This window comes from Dendrobates tinctorius, unplaced genomic scaffold (assembly GCF_039654945.1).
Source record: "Dendrobates tinctorius isolate UK_male_01 unplaced genomic scaffold, ASM3965494v1 ptg000504l, whole genome shotgun sequence".
NCBI classification, from domain to species: domain Eukaryota; kingdom Metazoa; phylum Chordata; class Amphibia; order Anura; family Dendrobatidae; genus Dendrobates; species Dendrobates tinctorius.
In genome coordinates, this window is record NW_027362163.1 from 452,671 (window position 1) to 478,461 (window position 25,791).

The window sequence follows — 25,791 nt, forward strand, 5'->3', positions numbered from 1 at the left end:
CACTTTCTGGCAAATCCACATCCCTCCAGTCACGCACAAACCCTGTACCAGACCTTGCCACGCCAACATTTTCACTTGCCCCACGAGATGCATCCTCCTCCCCTAAGTAATCATCCCCATCATCCTCCTCCTCCTCCTCTTCTTCCTCCACCTCGTCCAGGAGAGGTCCCTGAGCAGACAATGGCTGAATGTCATCAAGGATTCCCTCCTCCTCTTCCTCCTCATCAACATTGGCTGCAGAAGCCTGCTCCTTAAGGTGCGTCAAAGTTTGCATGAGCAGACGCATAAGTGGGATGCTCATGCTTAGGATCGCGTCGTCTGCGCTTACCAGCCGTGTGCATTCCTCAAAACACTGAAGGACTTTACAGAGGTCTTTCAGCTTCAACCACTGCACACCTGTCAACTCCATGTCTGCTCTCAAAGTGCCTGGTCGTGTATCCTCCCACAAATGCATTATGGCCTGCCTCTGCTCGCACAGCCGCTCCACCATGTGCAGAGTGGAGTTCCACCTTGTTGCAATGTCGATAATGAGGCGGTGGTTGGGAAGGTGGAGCAATCGCTGCAGCTTCTGCATACGAGCGGAGTGTACAGGCGACCGGCGGATGTGCGTGCACAGTCTTCGCACCTTCTGGAGCAGGGCTGTTAACTCCGGATAATTTTTGAGGAAGCACTGCACCACCAGGTTCAAGGTGTGAGCCAAGCAAGGTATGTGGCTCAGTTTTGAAAGGGCTATGGCTGCCACAAAATTACAGCCGTTATCACTAACTACCTTGCCTGCCTCAAGATGTACTCGGCCAGCACCTCGGCGGTGTGTCTGTCGCCCAAACACATCATCTGCAACACAGCCTGCTGACGCTTTCCACTAGCTGCTCGATAGGGGGACACCTCATGTGCAACAGTGGCAGCTGCAGATGGAGTGCTTGTACGACTGCGCTCTGTGAACGAGCTTTCGCTTCTGGAGGAGGAGGAGGAGGAGGGTCGAACGCCTACAGCCAACTGTTTCCTATACCGTGGACTAGGCAGCACTGTCCCACCACCGCTGTCCCCTGTGGACCCTGCATCCACCACATTAACCCAGTGAGCAGTGATGGACACGTAACGGCCCTGGCCATGCCGACTGGACCATGCATCAGTTGTGAGGTGCACCTTTCCGCTCACTGACTGCTTGAGTGCATGGACAATGCGGTCTTTCACATGATGGTGGAGGGCTGGGATGGCTTTGCGAGAGAAGAAGTGGCGACTGGGTAGGTCATAGCGTGGTACTGCATAGGCCATGAGTTCGTGGAAAGCTGCGCTTTCCACCAACCGAAAGGGCATCATCTCAAACGAGATTAGTTTGGCAATGTGGGCGTTCAAACCCAGTGTACGCGGATGAGAGACTGAGTACTTTCTTGACCTACTCATAGTGTCTGGGAGGGTGAGCTGGACTTGAGAGCTGCATATGGTGGAAGTAGCGGTGGACAGGGCGGACTGAGAGAGGGTTGTTGATGGTGATGGAGTTGGTGTTCTTTCTGATGGCCTAGAATCAGTCTTTCGTTGATATAACAGTGGGATTCCCTGACTGCTGTGGCCTTGCAACGACACCTCAACATTTGCTGCTGTGCTAACCGGTGGGCTTACAGTGGGGGAAACAATGTAGCGTTGCTGACTACCTTCGTTGTGATCAGTTGCACATGTAGCACTTGAGGTTTGGTGTTGTGTCCACGCTTGCAAGTGCATGGTGTTTAAATGTCTAAGCATGCAACTGGTATTCAAATTTTTCAGATTTTTCCCTCGGCTAAAAGTCTTTGCGCACTTCTTACAGATAACCTTGGCCTGATCATGAGGATTTTGTTCAAAAAAGTGCCACACTGCACTCTTCCTACTTTGGCAGACATTTTGCGGCCTAGCACGCTGTGATCTTTTGACCCTCTGGACAAGCTGTCCAGCAACTCTTTTGATTTTTGGAACCTGTCTTTGGAGTGCTCCGGGCCTGCCAGATAACAGCTGTTGCGATGTCGATGTCTGCTGTGGATGCTCCTCATCTGAGCTATTGTAAGCAGCACCCTCTTCCCCCAATGGATGCCAATCTGGGTCAACAACTGGGTCATCCATCACCTCCTCTTCAATGTCATGTGCACCTTCCTCTGTGTCACCGTGTATGGTGGTATAGTGTGCGGGAAGGGGCACCTGAGTCTCATCAGGGTCAGAATCTGGCTCTGTACACTGCGAGGACAATGTAGTGCTCTGAGTGAATGTACCAGCAGAATCATCCATCAGCGGCTGTGCATCAGTGCACTCCATGTCAGATTCATCTTGGCCTGGGTAATTCACCATTTGACTTGATAATCCAGGCATGGTATGTGAAAACAGCTCCATGGAGTAATCAGTAGTATGGCCTGCGTCATCCTTCAATCTTGGTTGGGGTGAAGGACACAAGGAAAGGTGTGGTTCATGAACATGAGCCTCCAATGACGACTCAGTGCTTTTACTTTTTACAACTGAAGAAGAGGAGGCGATAAAGCTGGAGGCTGAGTCAGCAATGTAAGACAAAACTTTTTCCTGATGCTCTGGCTTTAAAAGCGGTTTGCCAACTCCTAGAAAACTAAGCCTTCGAAGCCTTATGGAGCCAGACGATGACGCAGGCTCAACACCTCCTGCATTCGGTCCTATTTTGCTCTTGCCAATACCATCAGATCCAACACCATCATTACCAGCTGCCAACCCCCGCCCAATTCCACGGCCTCTTCCACCAGCCTTCTTCATTTTTGGTAGAAATGTAGACAAAATCCAACAAACTATATAGTAATGTAAAACAAGGTACAAGGTGTCTATAGGACAGGGGAGATTTTGAATTTCTCCCACACTACTGGACACTGGACACTTTTGGATTGTGTGAGGCCCACTGAATATCTGAGCGCTATGTCACAGGCTCGATGGCACAGCTGTGACCAAAGTGACTAGAGGATAAGGGAGATTTTGAATTTCTGCAGACACTTGTGGACACTGGACACTTTTGGATTGTGTGAGGCCCACTGAATATCTGAGCACTATGTCACAGGCTCGATGGCACAGCTGTGACCAAAGTGACTAGACGATAAGTGAGATTTTGAATTTCTGCAGACACTGGACACTTTTGGATTGTGTGAGGCCCACTGAATATATGAGCGCTATGTCACAGGCTCGATGGCACAGCTGTGACCAAAGTGACTAGAGGATAAGGGAGATTTTGAATTTCTGCAGACACTTGTGGACACTGGACACTTTTGGATTGTGTGAGGCCCACTGAATATCTGAGCGCTATGTCACAGGCTCGATGGCACAGCTGTGACCAAAGTGACTAGAGGATAAGTGAGATTTTGAATTTCTGCAGACACTGTACACTTTTGGATTGTGTGAGGCCCACTGAATATCTGAGCGCTATGTCACAGGCTCGATGGCACAGCTGTGACCAAAGTGACTAGAGGATAAGTGAGATTTTGAATTTCTGCAGACACTGTACACTTTTGGATTGTGTGAGGCCCACTGAATATCTGAGCGTTATGTCACAGGCTCGATGGCACAGCTGTGACCAAAGTGACTAGAGGATAAGGGAGATTTTGAATTTCTGCAGACACTTGTGGACACTGGACACTTTTGGATTGTGTGAGGCCCACTGAATATCTGAGCGCTATGTCACAGGCTCGATGGCACAGCTGTGACCAAAGTGACTAGAGGATAAGGGAGATTTTGAATTTCTGCAGACACTTGTGGACACTGGACACTTTTGGATTGTGTGAGGCCCACTGAATATCACAGCGCTATGTCACAGGCAGAAATTGGCTAGTGTATCACAAACTACAAGGTGTATGTAGAATTGGGCAGAGTAGGAATCTCCCTAGAGTGCAGGTCTGTAAGAACGGAACATGTCCTCGACTTATTCTCACAGAGTGACACAGATAGCTTCACTGTGGCTGTGATAACAGCCGTTACACGGTACTGTGTGAGGAGCGTGCACCACTGTATGGTGTGAAAAAATGCACGCTCAGTACCTCAGCAGGACAAAAAAAAAAAATTGGGATTGCTTTTAAAAAAGCAGTTTGCAGCTCAGTACCTCAGCAGGACAAAAAAAAAAATTGGGATTGCTTTTAAAAAAGCAGTTTGCAGAGCAGTGGGTAAACAGCAATGCAGCTGTCAGGAAGCCTTAGAAGGCAGCCCAACAACCAACACCACTGATACACCACAATATAGCCTCCCCTTGCACTGCACACACAGTGACTGGTGTGTTGTACAGGCACAATCGCTAGCAGCAGAAGCAGTTTTTTTTTCTTCTTCCCTGCCTAACGCTCTCCCTACAGAATCAGCAGCAACCTCTCCCTATGCTAAGATCGGCAGAAGTAAGATGGCGGTCGGCGTGCACGCCCTTTTATACCCCCTGTGACGCCCACCAAAGCAAGCCAATCACTTGCATGCCCTTCTGAAAGATGGTGGTGACCCGTGCCTATGTCATCACGTTGCCCACAGTGTCCGTGGATCCTGATTGGCTGAAAAAGAGCGCAAAACAAACTTTTGAAACGCGACTTTGGCGCGTAAGTCGCCGACCTCGTGGCCGACCTCATCCTAGGGTCGGGTTTCGTTTCATGAAACCCGACTTTGCCAAAAGTCGGCGACTTTTGAAATTTTTCGACCCGTTTCGCTCAACTCTAGTCAATATTAAATAGTCTCCTGATGAGTCGCCTTTGGTGAGGACGATGAAACCCATAGAAATGAGAGGCTTGGAGAGTGAGTGTGTATATGTCACCTCACCCTATATACTGAGACGTGGGGTACATGTTTTTTCTATTAGTCACCTACTGACTAACCTTCAGGGGGTGAATTATGGGTATAGTTTTACATTTGGAATAAAGTTTAGTTTTATACTTTTGTCAGCAAACATGAGGAATGACAAGAGACAACCCATTTAAGAAGATTCAGTTTTGGTTAAAACTATTCCAACACTATGAACACAAGAAAGGCTTCTCCCCTATGTGATGGCTCTGATGTTTATTAACAGTTCATTTCCAAGTAAAACATTTCCCACATTAAGAAAATGAAAAAAGCTTCTCCTCTATGTGACTGCTCTGATGCCTAACAAGAAGCACTTTCTGGTTAAAACATTTCCCACATTAACAGGAAAAAGGCTTCTCCCCTGTGTGGGTTCTTTGATGGCTATCAAGACTTATTTTCCATTTAAAACATTTCCCACATTCTGAACATGAATATGGCTTCTCTGCTGTGTGGATTCTCTGGTGCTTAACACAATTTGATTTATTGTTAAAACATTTCCCACATTCTGAACAGGAAAAAGGCTTCTCTCCTGTGTGGATTCTCTGGTGCTTAACACAATCTGATTTATTGTTAAAACATTTCCCACATTCTGAACAGGAAAAAGGCTTCTCCCCTTTGTGAGCTCTCTGGTGAGTAACAAAATGTGATTTCTGGTTAAAACATTTCCCACATTCTGAACAGGAAAAAGGCTTCTCCCCTGTGTGAGTTCTCTGGTGAGTAACAAAATGTGATTTACGTGCAAAACATTTCCCACATTCTGAACAAGAATAAGGCTTCTCCCCGGTGTGAGTTCTATGGTGATTAACACAATCTGATTTATTGCTAAAACATTTCCCACATTCTGAACAGGAAAAAGGCTTCTCCCCTGTGTGAGTTCTCTGGTGATTAACAAAATGTGATTTCTGGTTAAAACATTTCCCACATTCTGAACAAGAAAAAGGCTTCTCCCCTGTGTGCGTTCTGTGGTGAGTAACAAAATGTGATTTACGTGCAAAACATTTCTCACATTTTGAACAGGAAAAAGGCTTCTCCCCTGTGTGAATTCTCATGTGGTTAACAAAATGTGATTTCCATGTAAAATATTTCCCACAGTCTGAACATGAAAATGACTTCTTTCCTTTAGCAGCAGTTTGTTTTTTATTGCCTCTTTTGTGACTTTGATTTTCCTTAGTAGTCGGTAATGAATCAGAAGATGGGACCTGTTTCATAAGATCAGATGACAGATCTTTGCTCTGAATGGATGATGGCATATCTAGAGTAATAGCAATCACTTCAGTTGTATCTTGTAGGATCTCAAGATCTTCGGATTTAAAAATTGAAGATGTCAGCTGTCCCTCTAATCTACTGTTACAGTCATCTGCTAAGATAAAAAGCAATTATTATTTTTAATAAAATATCCGAGTTTTATATTTTTGAACATTTCTACTTACACTGTCCATTAAAATGGCAAGCTATGTAAAAAAACTTTATTTATTTACCAAGACAATGACAGTTCACAGTCTAATAGAAAACCTTGTTGGATGAACCAGTAGTGTGCGGTGTTCAACTGTTTGTTCATTCTGCCTCCCAAATATTGAATAAAAAGAAACCAATCAATGTTGTGTAGGCGAAAATAATACCAATTCTCATATCACAAAAAACAAGATCCCACTCAGGTCCATCATCTGTCAGTGGAAAAACAGAGTTTCCCAAACTATTAGTGGCTCAAAGGCTGTTGAAAATCAACAAGGTTGCCATAAACCAATCCAGCAAAATCCGCTCTCACTTCGGAGTCTTGCAGTGTGCGCAAACAACATTTGGGATCCCTGTATTTAGCAATATTATAGTGAGAAGAACCCACTTAATTTGCGGTGTGTGTCTCCTGGAGCACAATCTGGGCACTATGTGCTGGGTAAGAAAATGGCAAATGTGTAATTTTCACTCTCCAACATCCACTGTGTGTTAATTTCCGGAAAGTTGCTGTGGAGTCAAAATATTCACTCCTCCTACACACGTGGTCAAAATTGTTGGTACCCCTCGTTTGATGACAGAAAAACCCACAATGGTCACAGAAATAACTTGAATCTGACAAAAGTAATAAATAAATCAAAAATCTATCAAAATGAACAAATGAAAGTCAGACATTGCTTTTCAGCCATGCTTCCACAGAATTTAAAAAATAAAACTCATGAAATAGGCCTGGACAGAAATGATGGTTCCCTTAACTAAAATATTTTGTTGCACAGCCTTTTGAGGCAATCACTGCAATCAAACAATTTCTGTAACTGCCAAGGAGACTTCTGCACCTCTCAACAGGTATTTTGGACCACTCCTCAAGAGCAACTGTCTCATGTTTGAAGGTTGCCTTTTCCAGACGGCATGTTTCAGCTCTTTCCAAAGATGCTCAATAGGATTTAGGTCAGGGCTCATAGAAGGCCACTTCAGAATAGACCATTGTTTTCCTCTTAGCCATTCTTGCATGTTTTTAGCTGTCTGTTTTGTGTTGTTATCCTGTTGCAAGACCCATGACCTGCGACTGAGACCAAGCTTTCTGACACTGAGCAGCACATTTCTCTATAGAATCCCTTGACAGTCTTGAGATTTCATTGTCCCCTGCACACATTCTAGAAACCCTGTGCCAGATGCAGCAAAGCAGCCCCAGAACATAACAGAGCCTCCTCCATGTTTCACAGTAGGGACAGTCTTCTTTTTGTGATATGCTTCATTTTTCCATCTGAGAACATAGAGCTGATGTGCTTTGCCAAAAAGTTCCATTTTTGTCTCATCTGTCCATAGGACATTCTCCCAGAAGCTTTGTGGCTTGTCAACATGTAGTTTGACAAATTCCAGTCTGGCTTTTTTATGATTATTTTCAACAATTGTGTCCTCCTTGGTCGTCTCCCATGAAGTCCACTTTGGCTCATACAATGACGGATGGTGCAATGTGAAATTGATGTTCCTTGAGCTTGAAGTTCACCTTTAATATGTTTAGGAGTTTTTCTGGGCTCTTTTGTTACCATTCGTATTATCCGTCTCTTTGATTTGTCATCAATTTTCCTCCTGCGGTCACGTCCAGGGATGTTGGCTACAGTCCCATGGATATTAAATTTCTGAATAATATGTGCAACTGTAGTCAAAGGAACATTAGCTGCTTGGAGATGGTCTTATAACTTTTACCTGTAACATGTTTGTCTATAATTTTCTTTCTAATCTCCTGAGACAACTCTTTCCTTCGCTTCCTTTGGTCCATGTTGAGTGTGATACACACCATGTCACCAAACAGCACAGGGAGGATCTGTAGCCTCCTCTATAAAGGCCACTCACTGATTCCAGGATTGTAGACACCTGTGATGCAAATTAGTGGACACACCATGATGTAACATGTCCCTTTTGTCACATTATTTTCAGGGGTACCATCATTTCTGTCCAGGCCTATTTCATGTATTTTATTTTTTTTTTTAAATTCTGTAGAAGCATGGTGGAAAAGCAATGTCTGACTTTCATTTGTTCATTTTCATAGATTTTTAATTTATTATTACTTTTGTCAGATTCAAGTCATTTCTGTGACCATTGTGGGTTTTTCTGTCATTAAACGAGGGGTACTAACAATTTTGACCACATGTGTATAGATTATAACCCTCAGTGAATTAATTTATAAAATGGAATCACTTTATGGGGATATTGACTATTCTGTCATTTAGTTATATTAGGGCTTCTGCATATGGTGTGTCTAATCTAATCTGGGATCTGGTCCTGCTGTCCAGCTGGAGTAATCTGCTCCCTACTTCAGCCAATTGGAAAGTACAACACCCTACTAAAGCTCAAAGCACATGGCCGGAATCTGCCAGATACAGCGTTGTTCTCCTCTGGTTCAGTCCTCTGTGCTCAGCTCCTGGTTTGTGTATTTGTTTTCTGCTGTGACCGTGGCCCATTTACTGACTACTCTTGTGTCTTCTGTTTCTGTATTCTGTCCTTCTGGGTCTGACCCAGCTACCTGACTATTCTTCTTGCCCTCTAATACCACAGAAAAGCAGGTAACACCATGGGCCAAGCCTAGGGGTCCCAGTGTAAGTCTAGGTCCATGTAACGGTGTAAAAGGGCGATGAGGAAGGCAATCCTTGGGATATGGAAAGCAGAGAAGATAGAGCCAAGCATGTTCATGGTGGACATCTTTTGATGATCGCGTATACTCATTGCTCGGATGTCCTCCGAGTATTTTGGTGTGCTCGGAGATTTAGTTTTTGTCGTCTCAGCTGCATGATTTGCGACTGCTAGACAGCTTGAATACATCTGGTAATGCCTGTTTGTTAGGGAATTCCCACATGTATTTTTCCTGTCTACAAGTCACAAATCATGCAGCTGAGATGTCGAAAACTAAATCTCAGAGTACGCCAAAATACTTGGAGGACACCCGAGCAACGAGTATACTCGCTCATGACTAATTGTGTCTGCAAACTATTCCAGCTAGATCTTTATTCAAATAGCTAAATGGCGCTCCTTCCCTTCTGAACACTGTCAGCACATTCTACGTACGATGTTATTTGGCTTTGTAGTTTATAGATCTGAGCAGGTAACGGTATCATATAAATCTTGCTTTAAGGGATCACCCTCACACTAATACCAGGAGGTAGGTGGATCCTCCAGGTTGTAAGTTCTATAGAAAAGGGCTTTCAATGCCCAAAGTCATTTGAACAGTTTTGGGTGGAGGAGAATGTTGTGGTCTAGAGGCAAAATGGTGATCATGGTAATACGGCTGGACTACACCACCGATAAAGCAGCCACAGCCGGTGACTGAGAAGAATCTGTGACTTCTCTGCATTTAGTTGTTACTACTCACCTGGGTAGTCATATGTGGGAATCTCCTCTTTACACCACTCATCACCCCTCACATATGTCTCTGTAGTTTTAATATGGGTCAGATCTTCACCCTGAAACAAATATTGTAAAAGTCACAGACAGATGGAGAAGTCCCATCTATGATCAGCTCTAATCCTGCCATCTCCACCGTTCTCATTACACAAGTATAAAACATATAATACTGGTGGATAAAACAAGACTGAGCACAAGACCTTCACAGCCGTCTACACATCATAGGGGAGATCTCCTGACACCTTCTATCCATCTACCTGATGATCCTGAGGAGCACTGGGATCTTCTTGTGTACAGTCCTGTAGAAGAAGAGGACGGGGACATCTCTCTGGTGTTGTCCTCTTACTGGATAGATCTGGAGGAAACACATACAGGGACTGAATTCATTCTCTACATACAGATAATTATAGGCCGTGTGTATTTAGTCCTGTCTATTACCTGGTGATGTGAGGGGCTGGGGAACCTCCATTATGATGTCCTTGTACAGGTCTCTGTGTCCTTCTAAATACTCCCACTCCTCCATGGAGAAATAGACAGCGACATCCTGACACCTTATAGGAACCTGACACATACAATGATACCGTCATCCCCCCGAACCCTTCATAGTGTTACTGTATAATGTCCCAGCATTCCCAGCAGTGTCACCTCTCCAGTCAGCAGCTCAATCATCTTGTAGATGAGTTCTAGGATATTCTGGTCATTGATGTCCTCATGGATCAGGGGGAGAGGTGGAGGCTCCGTGATTGGGCTCAGGGGTCTTCCACATCCCTCAGGCACAGGGTCCTGACAGCGATCACTAGAGGTCTTCTTCACCACTGTGTAATCCTGGTAATGGAGAGACACATTAATAAATCTCACTACAGATATTTCCAGAGTCCTCACCTCTCTAGTTCTGCCCATCTATGTTAAGGGCTGGCGGAACGGTATGGTGGTATGAGGTGCGTTAACAGCCCGGGGTGTTGTGAGTTCATTTTCCCCTTCGTCACTGAGGTCTGGTGAACTCCCTATTCTGGTAAAGGAAGGTAATGAGCCTGGTTATCAGGCACCTGAGCCTAATGAGGATGACTGGCTGAGTGGAGTCACGGACTGGATATAAGGCTGCCGACACCCTTCTGCCCTGCGGGTGATTTCTCTGTGGACTTCTAGGACACCAGTCTGATTCCTGCTCCTCTAAAGCTAAGTTTTCTGCTTTGCCTGTTAGCATTTGTGTTTTGTTTTTGTTTTCCTTGCTTTTCTGGATTCTGCCATTCCCTGCTGGGGTGAGCTGAATCTCCTTTTGCCTGTTGCTCTGTCTTCAGAATATTCCTGAGTACTGACATAGCTTTTTGAAGCCTAGCGTCTTCAGGGCCTTTTTTACTGTCAGTCTGTTGGCTCTTATTTTCATAGGGTTTTTCACGGATTGCAGACAGCAGCCTTCCTGTCCTTTCCTATGTAGGTAGTTTGGGCCCCGTCTTTGCTCAGTCTATCTTTCTGTCTGTGTTAGTGTTTTCATCTTGCTTCACCGTCATTATATGTTGGGGGCTGCCTATTGCTTTGGGGTCTGCTCTGGGGCAGTTTAGATTTCCCCTTTCTTTCTTTATGCCTATTTAATTCTCCGGCTGTGATCGAGGGGTCTAGGGCATCGTAGGAACCCCCCACGGCTACTGTTAGTTGTTGTGGATAGGATCAGGGGTCTGCAATCCGATAGCTGCCAACCTCTCTGGTTTTCTGGACTTAGCTAGCATTTCTGTTTTTGCCTCCTACGGTGACTCAATCATAACAGAATCACCCGCCATACCGCAGATCCTAGGGTACTCAATAGCAGGAAAGAATTGTGTTTAAAAAAAAAAAAAAAAGTGTGTGTATATTCTTTCCTCTATATCTCTGAGGCCGTAGGGGGAATTTTTTTTTCTCTCAATGGAGATAAAGCAATTGTCTGATCGTGTGGAGCAGCTCGCTGCGGAAGTGCGGGGAATTTCCCCCTACCTTGCTCGTTCGCATGCTGTTGAACCAAAGATCCCTACACCTGATGTATTTTTTGGGGATCGATCTAAATTTTTGAGTTTCAAAAATAATTGTAAATTATTTTTTGCCTTGAAGCCTAACTCGTCAGTGAGCTCCACGCAGCAGGTTAAAATTGTCATCTCTTTGCTGCGTGGCGATCCCCAGGATTGGGCGTTTTCTTTGAAACCAGATGATCCTATTCTGACTAATAAGAATGCATTCTTTCAAGCTTTAGGGTTGTTGTATGACGAACCTAATGCTATTGATCAAGCTGAAAAGACCCTGTTGGCATTGAACCAGGGTCGAGATTCTGCAGAGTTGTACTGTCAAAAGTTCCGAAAGTGGGTGGTCCTTACTACCTGGAATGATAATGCCTTGGCTGCTCTCTTTTGGAAGGGTTTGTCAGAAGCCATAAAAGATACTATGGTGGGATTTCCTGTTCCCTCTGGTCTGGACGATTCTATGTCATTAGCCATTCAGGTTGATTGGCGTTTACATGAACGCAGGATTGCACGAGAGGTGTTGAACAGACGTCTGAACCTATGCAATGTGATAGAGTTTTGTCTAAGGCGCAACGTCAGGAGTTCAGAAGGCGTAATAAGCTGTGTTTTTTCTGTAGAGATGCCTCGCATATTATTTCTGTTTGTCCTAAACGAGAGAAACGCTTTGCACACACGTTTTCTGTTGGTGGTGTTCAACCTAAATTTCTTCTGGCAATTACTCTGATCTGCAGCGCTAAACCTAATGGACTTGGATTTTGCTAAACGTTGTGGATTTCCGATGACACCTCTGCAGACGCCTATCCCTTTGAGGGGGATTGATGCTACTCCTTTGGCTAAAAATAAACCTCAGTTTTGGACCCAGGTGGTCATGCGGGTCGCCCCAGACCATCAAGAAAATTGCAGATTTTTGGTGTTGCATGGTCTGTATGATGCCGTTGTTCTGGGGTTTCCCTGGTTGCAAATTCATAATCCAGTTTTGGATTGGAAATCTGTGTCTGTGGTGAGTTGGGGTTGTCGGTGTGCCTTTATTGAGGCTCTGTTTTTTTCCACCTCTCCTCAGTCGCATGATGTTCCTGACTATTTGGCGGACTTTTATGATGTATTTAGTGAGAATGAGTCTGCGTCCTTGCCTCCTCATAGGAGTTATGACTGTGCAATCGAACTAAGCCCGGGGTGTAAATTTCCCAAGGGTCGGCTCTTCAATTTATCTGTACCCGAGCACGAGGCTATGCAGTCCTATATTAAGGAGGCGTTGGAGAAGGGTCATATTAGACCATCCTCTTCACCCTTAGGTGCCGGTTTTTATTTTTGTGGCCAAAAAGGATGGTTCTTTAAGGCCTTGTATTGATTATCGTGCCCTCAATAAAATTACTATTAAATATCAGTATCCGTTACCCCTGATTTCGGATCTATTCTCTAGAGTTAGAGGTGCTTGCTGGTTTACCAAGCTTGACCTCAGGGGGGCGTATAATCTTATCCGGATTAAGCAGGGGGATGAATGGAAGACAGCGTTTAATACTCCGGAGGGACATTTTGAGTACCTGGTGATGCCTTTTGGGCTCACTAATGCCCCTTCTGTCTTCCAGTGCTTCATGAACGATATTTTCCGAGACTTTGTCGATAAATTTTTGATTATCTATCTGGATGATATTTTGATCTTCTCCAGGGATTGGGATTCTCATGTGGAACATGTTCGGACTGTGTTCCGGATCTTGAGGGAGAATTCCCTGTATGTCAAAGGATTGAAATGCCTTTTTGGAGTACAGAGGATTTCATTTTTGGGATTTATTTTGTCTACGTCAACTATTGAAATGGACTCGGCCAAGGTACAGGCCATTTATGATTGGGTTCAGCCCACTTCTTTGAAGGCCCTCCAGAAGTTTTTGGGTTTTGCTAATTTTTATCGGAAATTTATAGCAAAATTTTCTAGTATTGCCAAGCCATTGACTGATCTGACTAAGAAGGGTGCTGATGTGTTGAATTGGTCTCCGGAGGCTGTTGCTTCCTTTCAGGAGCTGAAGCGAAGATTTACCTCCGCCCCGGTTTTGCGGCAATCTGATGTCTCACTCCCGTTCCAGGTAGAGGTGGATGCTTCTGAGATTGGTGCAGGAGCTGTTTTGTCCCAAAAGGATCCTGTAACATCTAAAATGAATCCCTGTGCTTTCTTTTCCCGAAAGTTCTCTCCATCTGAACGTAACTATGATGTGGGGAATCGGGAACTGTTGGCCATGAAATGGGCATTTGAGGAGTGGAGACATTGGTTGGAGGGAGCTAAACATCAAGTTGTGGTCCTCACTGACCACAAGAATTTGATTTACCTAGAGTCGGCTAAACGCTTGAACCCTAGACAGGCTAGGTGGGCCTTGTTTTTTACACGTTTTGATTTTGTGGTTTCTTTTCTTCCTGGAACTAAGAATGTCAAGGCAGACGCCCTCTCTAGGAGTTTCTTTGCTGATTCTCCTGTGGTGACCAAGCCTGCTACCATCTTAGGCGAAGGGGTAGTTCTTTCTGCCATCTCGCCCGATTTGAGACTTGCTCTGCAAGAGTTCCAGGAGGACAAACGTGAGCGTTGTCCCAGTGGAAAGTTGTATGTTCCTGACCAGTGGAAGAAGAGAGTGATGTCTGAAGTTCATTGCTCTGTATTGGCTGGTCATCCAGGTATTTTTGGTACTAGAGATCTGGTGAGTCGCTCTTTTTGGTGGCCCACCTTGTCTCATGATGTCAGGAATTTTGTGCAGTCCTGTGGGACTTGCTCCCGGTCTAAATCTTGTTCTCGCTCTAGTGGGTTGTTGATGCCTTTGCTGGTCCCCAGGAGGCCATGGACCCATATTTCAATGGATTTCATCTCTGATATGCCGGTCTCTCAAAGAATGACTGTTATTTGGGTGATTTGTGATAGGTTCTCTAAGATGGTTCATCTTGTACCACTCCCTAAGTTGCCATCTTCCTCTGAGTTGGTGCCCCTGTTTTTGCAACAGGTGGATCGCTTACACCGGATTCCTGAGAAAATTGTATCTGACAGAGGAGTTCAGTTTGTGTCTAGATTTTGAAGGACTTTCTGTTCCAAGCTGGGAATTCAGTTGTCCTTCTCCTCTGCTTTTCACCCTCAGACCAATGGGCAGACAGAGAGAACAAACCAGACCTTGGAGTCGTATTTGAGATGTTTTATTTCCGCTGATCAGGATGATTGGGTTTCATTTTTGCCCTTGGCCGAATTTGCTTTAAATAATAGAGCTAGTTCTGCCACTTTGATGTCACCTTTTCTTTGTAACTTTGGGTTTCATCCTCGATTTTCTTCAGGGCAGGTGGAGCCTTCTGCCTGCCCAGGTGTTGACACTGTGGTGGAGAGAATGCACCAGATCTGGGACCAAGTGGTGGATAAGTTATCTCTCTCCCAGGAAAAGGCCCAGCGGTTTTCCAATCGACATAGGACCATTGGTCCCCAGTTTAAGATTGGTGATATGGTGTGGTTATCATCAAAAAATATTGCTATGAAGGTGGCTTCTCCTAAGTTTAAGCCTAGATTTATTGGACCTTACAAGATTTTGGAGATTATTAATCCGGTCTCTTTTCGATTGGCTCTTCCTGTCACATTTAAAATCCATAGTGTGTTCCATAAGTCCTTGTTGAAGAGGTTTGTTGAACCAGTTGTTCCTGGGGTGGCACCTCCAGACCCTGTATTGGTTGAAGGTAACATGGAATATGAGGTAGAGAAAATACTGGATTCCCGTTTGGCTAGACGGAGACTCCAGTATTTGGTTAAGTGGAAGGGTTATGGTCAGGAGGATAATTCCTGGGTCTCTGCCTCTGATATTCATGCCAAAAAATTGGTGCGTGCCTTTCATCGGCCTCACCCTGATCGCCCTGGTGGCGTGGTTGAGGGTTCGGTGACCCCTCCTCAAGGGGGAGGTACTGTTGTGAGTTCATTTTCCCCTTCGTCACTGAGGTCTGGTGAACTCCCTATTCTGGTAAAGGAAGGTAATGAGCCTGATTATCAGGCACCTGAGCCTAATGAGGATGACTGGCTGAGTGGAGTCACGGACTGGATATAAGGCTGCCGACACCCTTCTGCCCTGCGGGTGATTTCTCTGTGGGCTTCTAGGACACCAGTCTGATTCCTGCTCCTCTAAAGCTAAGTTTTCTGCTTTGCCTGTTAGCATTTGTGTTTTGTTTTTGTTTTCCTTGCTTTTCTGGATTCTGCCATTCCCTGCTGGGGTGAGCTGAATCTCCTTTTGCCTGTTGCTCTGTCTTCAGAATATTCCTGAGTACTGACATAGCTTTTTTGAAGCCTAGCGTCTTCAGGGCCTTTTTTACTGTCAGTCTGTTGGCTCTTATTTTCATAGGGTTTTTCACGGATTGCAGACAGCAGCCTTCCTGTACTTTCCTATCTAGTTAGCTTGGGCCCCGTCTTTGCTCAGTCTATCTTTCTGTCTGTGTTAGTGATTTCATCTTGCTTCACCGTCATTATATGTTGGGGGCTGCCTATTGCTTTGGGGTCTGCTCTGGGGCAGTTTAGATTTCCCCTTTCTTTCTTTAGGCCTATTTAATTCTCCGGCTGTGATCGAGGGGTCTAGGGCATCGTAGGAACCCCCCATGGCTACAGTTAGTTGTTGTGGATAGGATCAGGGGTCTGCAATCCGATAGCTGCCAACCTCTTTGGTTTTCTGGACTTAGCTAGCATTTCTGTTTTTGCCTCCTACGGTGACTCAATCATAACACCGGGGTCACCGTGCAGAGATGGAAACCAGCTGCGCAGTAATGGCGGTGACTATACGGCAAGTAATAAAGAGACACACGAGGGCTGTTGATTCACAGAACCGCACAATGTAGGTGCCGAAGCCTGTTAAACTCACAGGGCTTGGCCGGATGAGCACTAGTATACAAACACAGGACTCCGCCCCAAGGACACGGGATTAGAGCCCCTCTAGCGCTCGGTGCTACTGTAGCAGAGCCAGCAAGAGACCAAATGAGAGATAACGCACCAGAGTGCACTGCACCAGTCTGGCGGAAGCCACTAACCATCCAGAGTGGGGAGGAAAGCGATAGCTTTGCGCACGGCGCCGCACTGGTGGTTACTGCTACCTGGCGCAGTAGGACAGTGCCCTAAGCAGAGAGGCACAGTCGGAAGCTAGCATGTGCAGAGGACTGGGATGCACTGTGGCATATAGCTTAGCCACTGACAGACCTGACTTCAACCACTAGACCCTAACAACATACACAATCAAGGGTAGGGGTTTCATGAGTCATTCGAAGTAAAAAGCATCCGTCATCATGCACACCATAAGGCACAAGAGTCTATACTAGCATATGGCCGAGTGGCCATGTGACTCTTTTATAGCGGTGTCCTTCCAGGACCTTCCCAGTAGTGGACAAATCCGAGCAGGAACGGGACCTGCACATGTGACCTCCGACCTCCAATGTGAGGTCGTCCCATAGGCATGATAAGTACCCAAAAGACAGGACTTAGTCCCAGAAGTGTCTACTTGCTGCTGACTCAAGCATGGAGTTATAGCAGAGCCAGAAGGAGCAACCAGATGCCTAGCATCATCCTGGGAAAGACGCCTGGACCGATGCCTCTGCTGAGCAGGAATCTCTGCAGCTGCAGAGGAATGGGAGACCGCAGAGGACATGGCTTGAGATTCCCCCTGTACAGTGGGGGAAACTCAGCACCTAACAATGTGTTATTCCCATAGATATAAATGATGCAATGTGACGTCATCAGAATCTCTCACCTCTCCAGTAAGCCGGAAGAGGATCTCTAGGGTGAGGTGTAATATCCTCTCCGCCATCTTGTCTCTGTCCATATCCATCTTTGATGGGTAAATCAGGAAAATTCTCTTCTATAGAAGATCTTCACTGAGAGGATCCGATATTGTAGAGACCTGAATGAGAAGATGAGCTGATGTAGCATCATAAGAATCCACTTGCTGATGTGAAAAGCAAACATGACATCTAAGAAGGTGTGACAGTTTGGCTGAATGTTCCCCGCCTCCAAGTACTCGATAGTATGGGGCGGCCTAGTTACTACTATATTTACATGCCTAATAATGGTGTCTGGGCTGCAATGTACGAAGGTCTATTAGGTCGGGCCAGAGGCAGCGTCCAATAAGTTACCTTATAACGCCCCCATACACATTAGACTAAAGTTCCATGAAAGCACTGATTTCGGGGGGTTTGGCCGACCATATAATGTATTTGGGGGCCTCCCGACAGATGATGTCAGGGCAGAGAAGGATCCGGCATCCTGAATTTCAGAGGATAATCCGTTTGTTCTTCCTGTAGATAATCCTCCTCTAGAGGAGTCTGGAGGCGACTCTCTCATACAGACCACAGGAAAGCTGGAATATTTGTGTGTATGGGGCAGTCGGGAGAGATAGCCGTCTGCCAAATGACCGTTCAGCCAACTCTGATCTCATATGTATGGGGCCGTTAGTATTACACTGACAGGCAATGATGATACACGGCACTACAGCAGTACAGGGCATCACCGGAGCCATTAGAGGCTTGTATGTTGTATGATCGCACTGATCAGAGGGGTTTAAAAAAGGTTTAAAGTGGAAAAAAAAAGATCACAGTTTCAGCAACAAGAAATATCCATCACTATATGGAAAGCAGAGTCACTGCACAATGTTAGTTACGTCACGTCCATAACTACTTTATTATACTCTATTATCCTGTACACAGTGGAGTAGATAGAAATCACAGATCCCACAGCAATAGCTGGAATTGGACCCTCCAACGTAAAGAAAAAAAATCTCTATCTATATATCTAAAGGAAAACGGCTTGACAAAGACGGGTTACCGTTGAACCGTTGCCACCTGAGGATCAGTAACGTATCCACTGTTTTCACATTTAATTTGAGTGCTGCCTATTTTTTTCCTTTTGATAATTTGGCTGTTTGGACACTGTTGAATAGGTTTTGCACCTACTATATTATTTTGGTAGTGCTGCCCTTTTTTCTTGATTTATCTATATATATATATATATTTGGCAGAATCATATCTCCTGACTCTGCAGTTAGCCAGTGAGTATATATTGATGGCACGGATTTTATTCTTCCCATTGAGCTGGCTCTTCAAGACCCGTCTTACCCTTTGATGGTATATGGATATTGCTGCTTTCCTTGCCTCCTCATCATGGTTACCGCATCCCTGTGAGATGCCGAGGTACTTGTAGCATGTCTGGATATCTGCTATGTGCCCTGCTGATAATTCCACTCCATCAGTCTTGACTACCTTGCCTCTGTTTATTACCAACCGGCCGCATTTCTCCACTCCGAAGGACATCCCGATGTCTTCTCTGTAGTTCCTTGTCAGTTGGATGAGTGAATTGATGTCTCGTTCATTTTTCGCATACAGCTTGATGTCATCCATGTAGAGGAGGTGGCTGATGATGCTTCCACTCTTGAACTTGTATCCATAGCCAGACTCTGTAATTATCTGACTGAGGGGCTTCAAGCCTATGCAAAGCAGCAATGGGGACAGTGCATCACCTTGGTATATGCCGCATTGGACGGTCACTTGAGCTAGTTGTCTTGAGTTGACTTATAATGTTGTTCTCCATAGCCCCATTGAGTTTTGGAGGAAGGTTCTTAATTTGTTGACATTGTTGAGAGCCAAGCATTCACAGGTCCATGTGTGGCATTGAGTCATAGGCTTTCTTGTAGTCAATCCAGGCTGTGCTGAGATTGGTCTGTCTGGATCTTGAGTCTTGAGCGACTGCTCTATCTACTAGGAGCTGGGGCTTAGAGCCTCTGGTGTAAGTCCCAATACCTTTCTGAGCTGGATTCATGTACTGGTTTATATGGTTCTGTAGCTTGGTGGCTATAATGCTTGACAGAAGTTTCCATGTTGCTGTTAGGCAGGTTACTGGGCAGTAGGTGGATGGAACTGTTCCTTTGTTAGGATCCTTCATGATCAGCACTGTTCTTCTGTTAGCCAAACTGGGTGGTGGCCTGCTTCACCATGCGTTCATGTACCGCTATTAATTTCTTTAGCCAGTAGGTGAGGATCATGTCTGGGCCAGGTGCTGTCCAACTCTTCATGTTCTTGACCCGCTGATGGATGTCTGCTTCTTTAATGGTAATTGGTTCTTGCTCTAGGTGGTGGCTGTGTTTCATTCTCAGATCTTGCAGTCACAATGCAATGGTGTTGTGTTTTTTCCTTCTCCCATATGTTCCTCCAGTATTGTTCAATCACTGCTATTGGTGGAGTTGCTGCCATTGTGCTGTTCCTCTGTAGTTGGGAGTACACTTTGGATGGTTCTTTGGAGAACAGGGCATTTATCTTCTTGGCCTCAGCTTCTCTAGTGTATCTCCCTAGTCTTGCAGCGAGTGCTGTAAGCCTTTGTTTAGCAGTCTCTTCAGTTGGGGTCAGGCCTTCGTCCTGCTTGGTCTTAACCATGATCTTTACACTCTTCTGTATTTCTGATAGTTGTATGACATTGAAATGTTGGGTGACTAGCTGTTTCTCAGTTAGTGGACATGCAGGTCTTGTATCCACACAGAATTTCCTCATACGCTTCATAGATTCTTTCTCATTTGGTCTGCTGTTATAGTAGCATTTCATCAGATCCAGGTTCTCTTGCCTTGTCCATGAATGGCTTGGTCCAGTAGCCCATTTATCATCAGATTGTCCTGGTTCCTCGACATCTGACGCGGACCTTGGTAATCTGGGCAACGTCCCAGCTGGCATGACTCTTTTTGTTTAAGACACTCTCATGATTATTGAGGTAGGCACCATAGTGTTATGGGCCACTACTGGTATATTATGTCAAACAGGGCAGAGCCAGAATTTGAACCCCAGCTTCCCACATTGGTGGCTGTGATTTTACTAAACGTGGCACATGTATTACCAGGTTTTATTATATATTTTACTGAATGTTACTGACTTTTTCCGATGTTAAGAAAATCCTCATTTTACCAATCATGAATCAGAATGTACCATATTCATTCGAATTTATGTTTGGCGATCATTTTCCGAACATATTCGCTCATCTCTAATTTTATTTTTGGAGGTACTGTAGGAACATTATACTGTGCGTGGGGGTATGGCGGTACTGTAAGAACATTATACTGTGCGTGGGGGTATGGCGGTACTGTAAGAACATTATACTGTGTGTGGGGGTATGCCGGTACTGTGAGATTATACTGTGTGTGGGGGTATGACAGCACTGTGAGAAGATTATACTGTGTGTGGGGGTATGACAGCACTGTGAGAAGATTATACTGTGTGTGGAGGTATGGCGGTACTATGAGAAGATTATACCATGTGTGGTGGGATGGAGGTACTGTAGGAACTTTATACTGTGTGATGGGGTATGGCAGTACTATGAGAAGATTATACTCTGTGTGGTGGGATGGAGGTACTATGAGAATATACTCTGTGTGGTGGGATGGTGATACTGTGAGATTATACTGTGTGTGGTGGGATGGTGATACTGTGAGAAGATTGTACTGTGTGTGGGAGGATGGTGGTACTGTGAGAAGATTATACTATGTGTGGGGGATGGTGCTACTGTGTGAGGATTATACTGTGTGTGTGGGTATGGTGGTACTGTGAGAAGATTATACTTTGTGTGGTGGGATGGTGATACTGTGAGAAGATTATACTGCGTGTGGTGGGATGGTGATACTGTGAGATTATACTGTGTGTGGGGGTATGGTGATACTGTGAGAAGATTATACTGTGTGTGGGGGTATGGTGATACTGTGAGAAGATTATACTGTGTGTGGTGGGATGGTGATACTGTGAGAAGATTATACTGTGTGTGGTGGGATGGTGATACTGTGAAAAGATTATACTGTGTGTGGTCATGGTGGGATGGTGGAACTGTGAGAAGATTATACTGTGTGTGGTGGGATCGTGATACTGTGGGAAGATTATACTGTGTGTGGTGGGATGGTGATACTGTGAGAAGATTATTCTGTGTGTGGTGGGATGGTGATACTGTGAGAAGATTATACTGTGTGTGGTGGGATCGTGATACTGTGGGAAGATTATACTGTGTGTGGTGGGATGGTGATATTGTGAGAACATTATACTGTGTGTGGTGGGATGGTGATACTGTGAGATTATACTGTGTGTGGTGGTATGGTGGTACTGTGAGAAGATTACACTGTGTGTGGTGGTATGGTGGTACTGTGAGAAGATTATACTGTGTGTGGTGGGATGGTGATACTGTGAGAAGATTATACTGTGTGCGGTGGGATGATGGTACTGTGAGAAGATTATACTGTGTGTGGTGGGATGGTGATACTGTGAGAAGATTATACTGTGTGTGGTGGAATGGTGGTACTGTGAGAAGATTATACTGTGTGTGGGGGGATGGTGATACTGTGAGAAGTTTATACTGCGTGTGGTGGGATTGTGATACTGTGAGATTATACTGTGTGTGGTGGAATGGTGATACTGTGAGAAGATTATACTGTGTGTGGTGGAATGTTGGTACTGTGAGAAGATTATACTGTGTGTGGGGGTATGGTGATACTGTGAGAAGATAACACTGTGTGTGGTGGTATGGTAATACTGTGAGAACATAATACTGTGTGTGGTGGAATGGTGATACTGTCAGAAGATTGTACTGTGTGTTGGGGGATGGTGGTACTGTGAGCAGATTATACTATGTGTGGGGGGATGGTGTTACTGTGCGAGGATTATACTGTGTGTGGTGGGATGGTGATACTGTGAGAAGATTATACTGTGTGTGGTGGGATGGTGGTACTGTGAGAAGATTATACTGTGTGTGGTGGGATGGTGGTACTGTGAGATTATATTGTGTGTGGTGGGATGGTGGTACTGTGAGACGATTAAACTGTGTGTGGTGGGATGGTGGTACTGTGAGATTATATTGTGTGTGGTGGGATGGTGGTACTGTGAGACGATTATACTGTGTGTGGTGGGATGATGATATTGTGAGAAGATTATACTGTGTCTGGTGGTATGGTGATACTGTGAGAAGATTATACTGTGTGTGGTGGGATGGTGATACTGTGAGAAGATTATACTGTGTGTGGTGGGATGGTGATACTGTGAGAAGATTATACTGTGTGTGGTGGGATGGTGATACTGTGAGAAGATTATACTGTGTGTGGTGGGATGGTGATACTGTGAGAAGATTATACTGTGTGTGGTGGGATGGTGATATTGTGAGAAGAATATACTGTGTCTGGTGGTATGGTGATACTGTGAGAAGATTATACTGTGTGTGGTGGGATGGTGGTACTGTGAGACGATTATACTGTGTGTGGTGGGATGATGATATTGTGAGAAGAATATACTGTGTCTGGTGGTATGGTGATACTGTGAGAAGATTATACTGTGTGTGGTGGGATGGTGATACTGTGAGAAGATTATACTGTGTGTGGTGGGATGGTGATACTGTGAGAAGATTATACTGTGTGTGGTGGGATGGTGATACTGTGAGAAGATTATACAGTGTGTGGTGGGATGATGATATTGTGAGAAGAATATACTGTGTCTGGTGGTATGGTGATACTGTGAGAAGATTATACTGTGTGTGGTGGGATGGTGATACTGTGAGAACATTATACTGTGTGTGGGGGGATGGTGATACTGTGAGATTATACTGTGTGTGGTGGGATGGTGATACTGTGAGAAGATTATACTGTGTGTGGTGGGATGGTGACACTGTGAGAAGATTATACTGTGTGTGGTGGGATGGTGATACTGTGAGAAGATTATACTGTGTGTGGTGGGATGGTGATACTGTGAGAATATTATACTGTGTGTGGGGGGATGGTGGTACTGTGAGAAGATTATACTGTGTGTGGGGGGATGGTGACACTGTGAGAAGATTATACTGTGTGTGGTGGGATGGTGATACTGTGAGAAGATTATACTGTGTGTGGTGGGATGGTGATACTGTGAGATTATACTGTGTGTGGTGGGATGGTGATACTGTGAGAAGATTATACTGTGTGTGGTGGGATGGTGATACTGTGAGAAGATTATACTGTGTGTGGTGGGATGGTGGTACTGTGAGAAGATTATACTGTGTGTGGTGGGATGGTGATACTGTGAGAAGATTATCCTGTGTGTGGTGGAATGGTGATACTGTGAGATTATACTGTGTGCGGTGGGATGGTGATACTGTAAGAAGATTATACTGCATGGGGGGATGGTGATACTGTGAGAAGATTATACTGTGTGTGGTGGGATGGTGATACTGTGAGAAGATTATACTGTGTGTGGTGGGATGGTGATACTGTGAGAACATTATACTGTGTGGTGGGATGGTGATACTGTGAGAAGATTATACTGTGTGTGGTGGGATGATGGTACTGTGAGAAGATTATACTGTGTGTGGTGGGATGGTGATACTGTGAGATTATACTGTGTGTGGTGGGATGGTGATACTGTGAGAAGATTATACTGTGTGTGGTGGGAAAGTGATACTGTGAGAAGATTATACTGTGTGTGGGGGGATGTTGATACTGTGAGAAGATTTTATTGTGTGTGGTGAGATGGTGATACTGTGAGAAGATAATACTGTGTGTGATGGTATAGTAATACTGTGAGAAGATTATACTGTGTGTGGGGGGATGGTGGTACTGTGAGATTAAACTGTGTGTGGGGGGATGGTGATACTGTGAGAAGATTATATTGTGTGTGGTGGGATGGTGATACTGTGAGAAGATTATACTGTGTGTGGGGGGATGGTGATACTGTGAGAAGATTATATTGTGTGTGGTGTGATGGTGATACTGTGAGAAGATTATACTTAGTGTGGGGGGATGGTGATACTGTGAGAAGATTATACTGTGTGTGGGGGGATGGTGATACTGTGAGAAGATTATACTGTGTGTGGTGGGATGGTGATACTGTGAGAAGATTATACTTAGTGTGGTGGGATGGTGATACTGTGAGACGATTATACTGTGTGTGGTGGGATGGTGGTACTGTGAGAAGATTATACTCTGTGTGGTGGGATGGTGATACTGTGAGAAGATTATACTGTGTGTGGGGGGATGGTGATACTGTGAGAAGATTATATTGTGTGTTGTGTGATGGTGATACTGTGAGAAGATTATACTGTGTGTGGTGGTATGGTGGTACTGTGAGATTATACTGTGTGTGGTGGGATGGTGATGCTGTGAGAAGATTATACTGTGTGTGGTGGGATGGTGGTACTGTGAGAAGATTATACTGTGTGTGGTGGGATGGTGATACTGTGAGAAGATTATACTGTGTGTGGTGGATGGTGATACTGTGAGAAGATTATACTGTGTGTGGTGGGATGGTGATACTGTGAGAAGATTATATTGTGTGTGGTGTGATGGTGATACTGTGAGAAGATTATACTGTGTGTGGTGGTATGGTGGTACTGTGAGATTAGACTGTGTGTGGTGGGATGGTGATGCTGTGAGAAGATTATACTGTGTGTGGTGGGATGGTGATACTGTGAGATTATACTGTGTGTGGGGAGATGGTGTTACTGTGAGAAGATTATACTGTGTGTGGTGGGATGGTGATACTGTGAGAAGATTATACTGTGTGTGGTGGGATGGTGGTACTGTGAGATTATACTGTGTGTGGGGGGATGGTGATACTGACAGTAGATTATACTGTGTGTGGGGGGATGGTGATACTGTGAGATTATACTATGTGTGGGGGGATGGTGATACTGTGAGAAGATTATACTGTGTGTGGTGGGATGGTGATAATGTGAGAAGATTATACTGTGTGTGGTGGGATGGTGGTACTGTGAGAAGATTATACTGTGTGTGGTGGGATGGTGATATTGTGAGAAGATTATACTGTGTGTGGTGGGATGGTGATACTGTGAGAAGATTATACTGTGTGTGGGGGCATGGTGATACTGACAGAAGATTATACTGTGTGTGGTGGGATGGTGATACTGTGAGAAGATTATACTGTGTGTGGGGGGATGGTGATACTGTGAGAAGATTATACTGTGTGTGGTGGGATGGTGATACTGTGAGAAGATTATACTGTGTGTGGGGGGATGGTGATACTGTGGACACATTATACTGTGTGAGCGGCATCATATATATTGCATAAGGAGAGTCATAAGAACAAATCCTCGGGGCTGTGCGGCATTTGTACATAGACTGCCATCTGCCTTCCAGACGGGACCATGTGGAATCAATGGGAAGAGGGAGAGTTTCAGGAAGGAAGAGTCTAGGTCAGG

General features: G+C 45.0%; 2 protein-coding genes across 2 annotated transcripts; both read right to left on the reverse strand.

Annotated features, from left to right (window-relative positions):
* Window positions 1-4,984: 4,984 nt before the first annotated feature.
* LOC141078123 (uncharacterized) lies at window positions 4,985-10,237 on the reverse strand. Its single transcript, XM_073564960.1, has 4 exons — window positions 10,072-10,237; window positions 9,891-9,988; window positions 9,602-9,692; window positions 4,985-6,142 (listed from the first exon to the last, which is right to left on the reverse strand). The coding sequence occupies exons 1-4, from the start codon at window positions 10,202-10,204 to the stop codon at window positions 5,124-5,126; spliced, it is 1,341 nt and encodes a 446-aa protein (XP_073421061.1). The 5' UTR covers window positions 10,205-10,237; the 3' UTR covers window positions 4,985-5,123.
* Window positions 10,232-17,496, reverse strand: LOC141078124 (oocyte zinc finger protein XlCOF29-like). Its single transcript, XM_073564961.1, has 2 exons — window positions 17,351-17,496; window positions 10,232-10,458 (listed from the first exon to the last, which is right to left on the reverse strand). Exons 1-2 carry the CDS (start codon window positions 17,426-17,428, stop codon window positions 10,234-10,236), a joined length of 303 nt encoding a protein of 100 aa, XP_073421062.1. The 5' UTR covers window positions 17,429-17,496; the 3' UTR covers window positions 10,232-10,233.
* Between the last annotated feature and the right edge of the window lie 8,295 nt (window positions 17,497-25,791).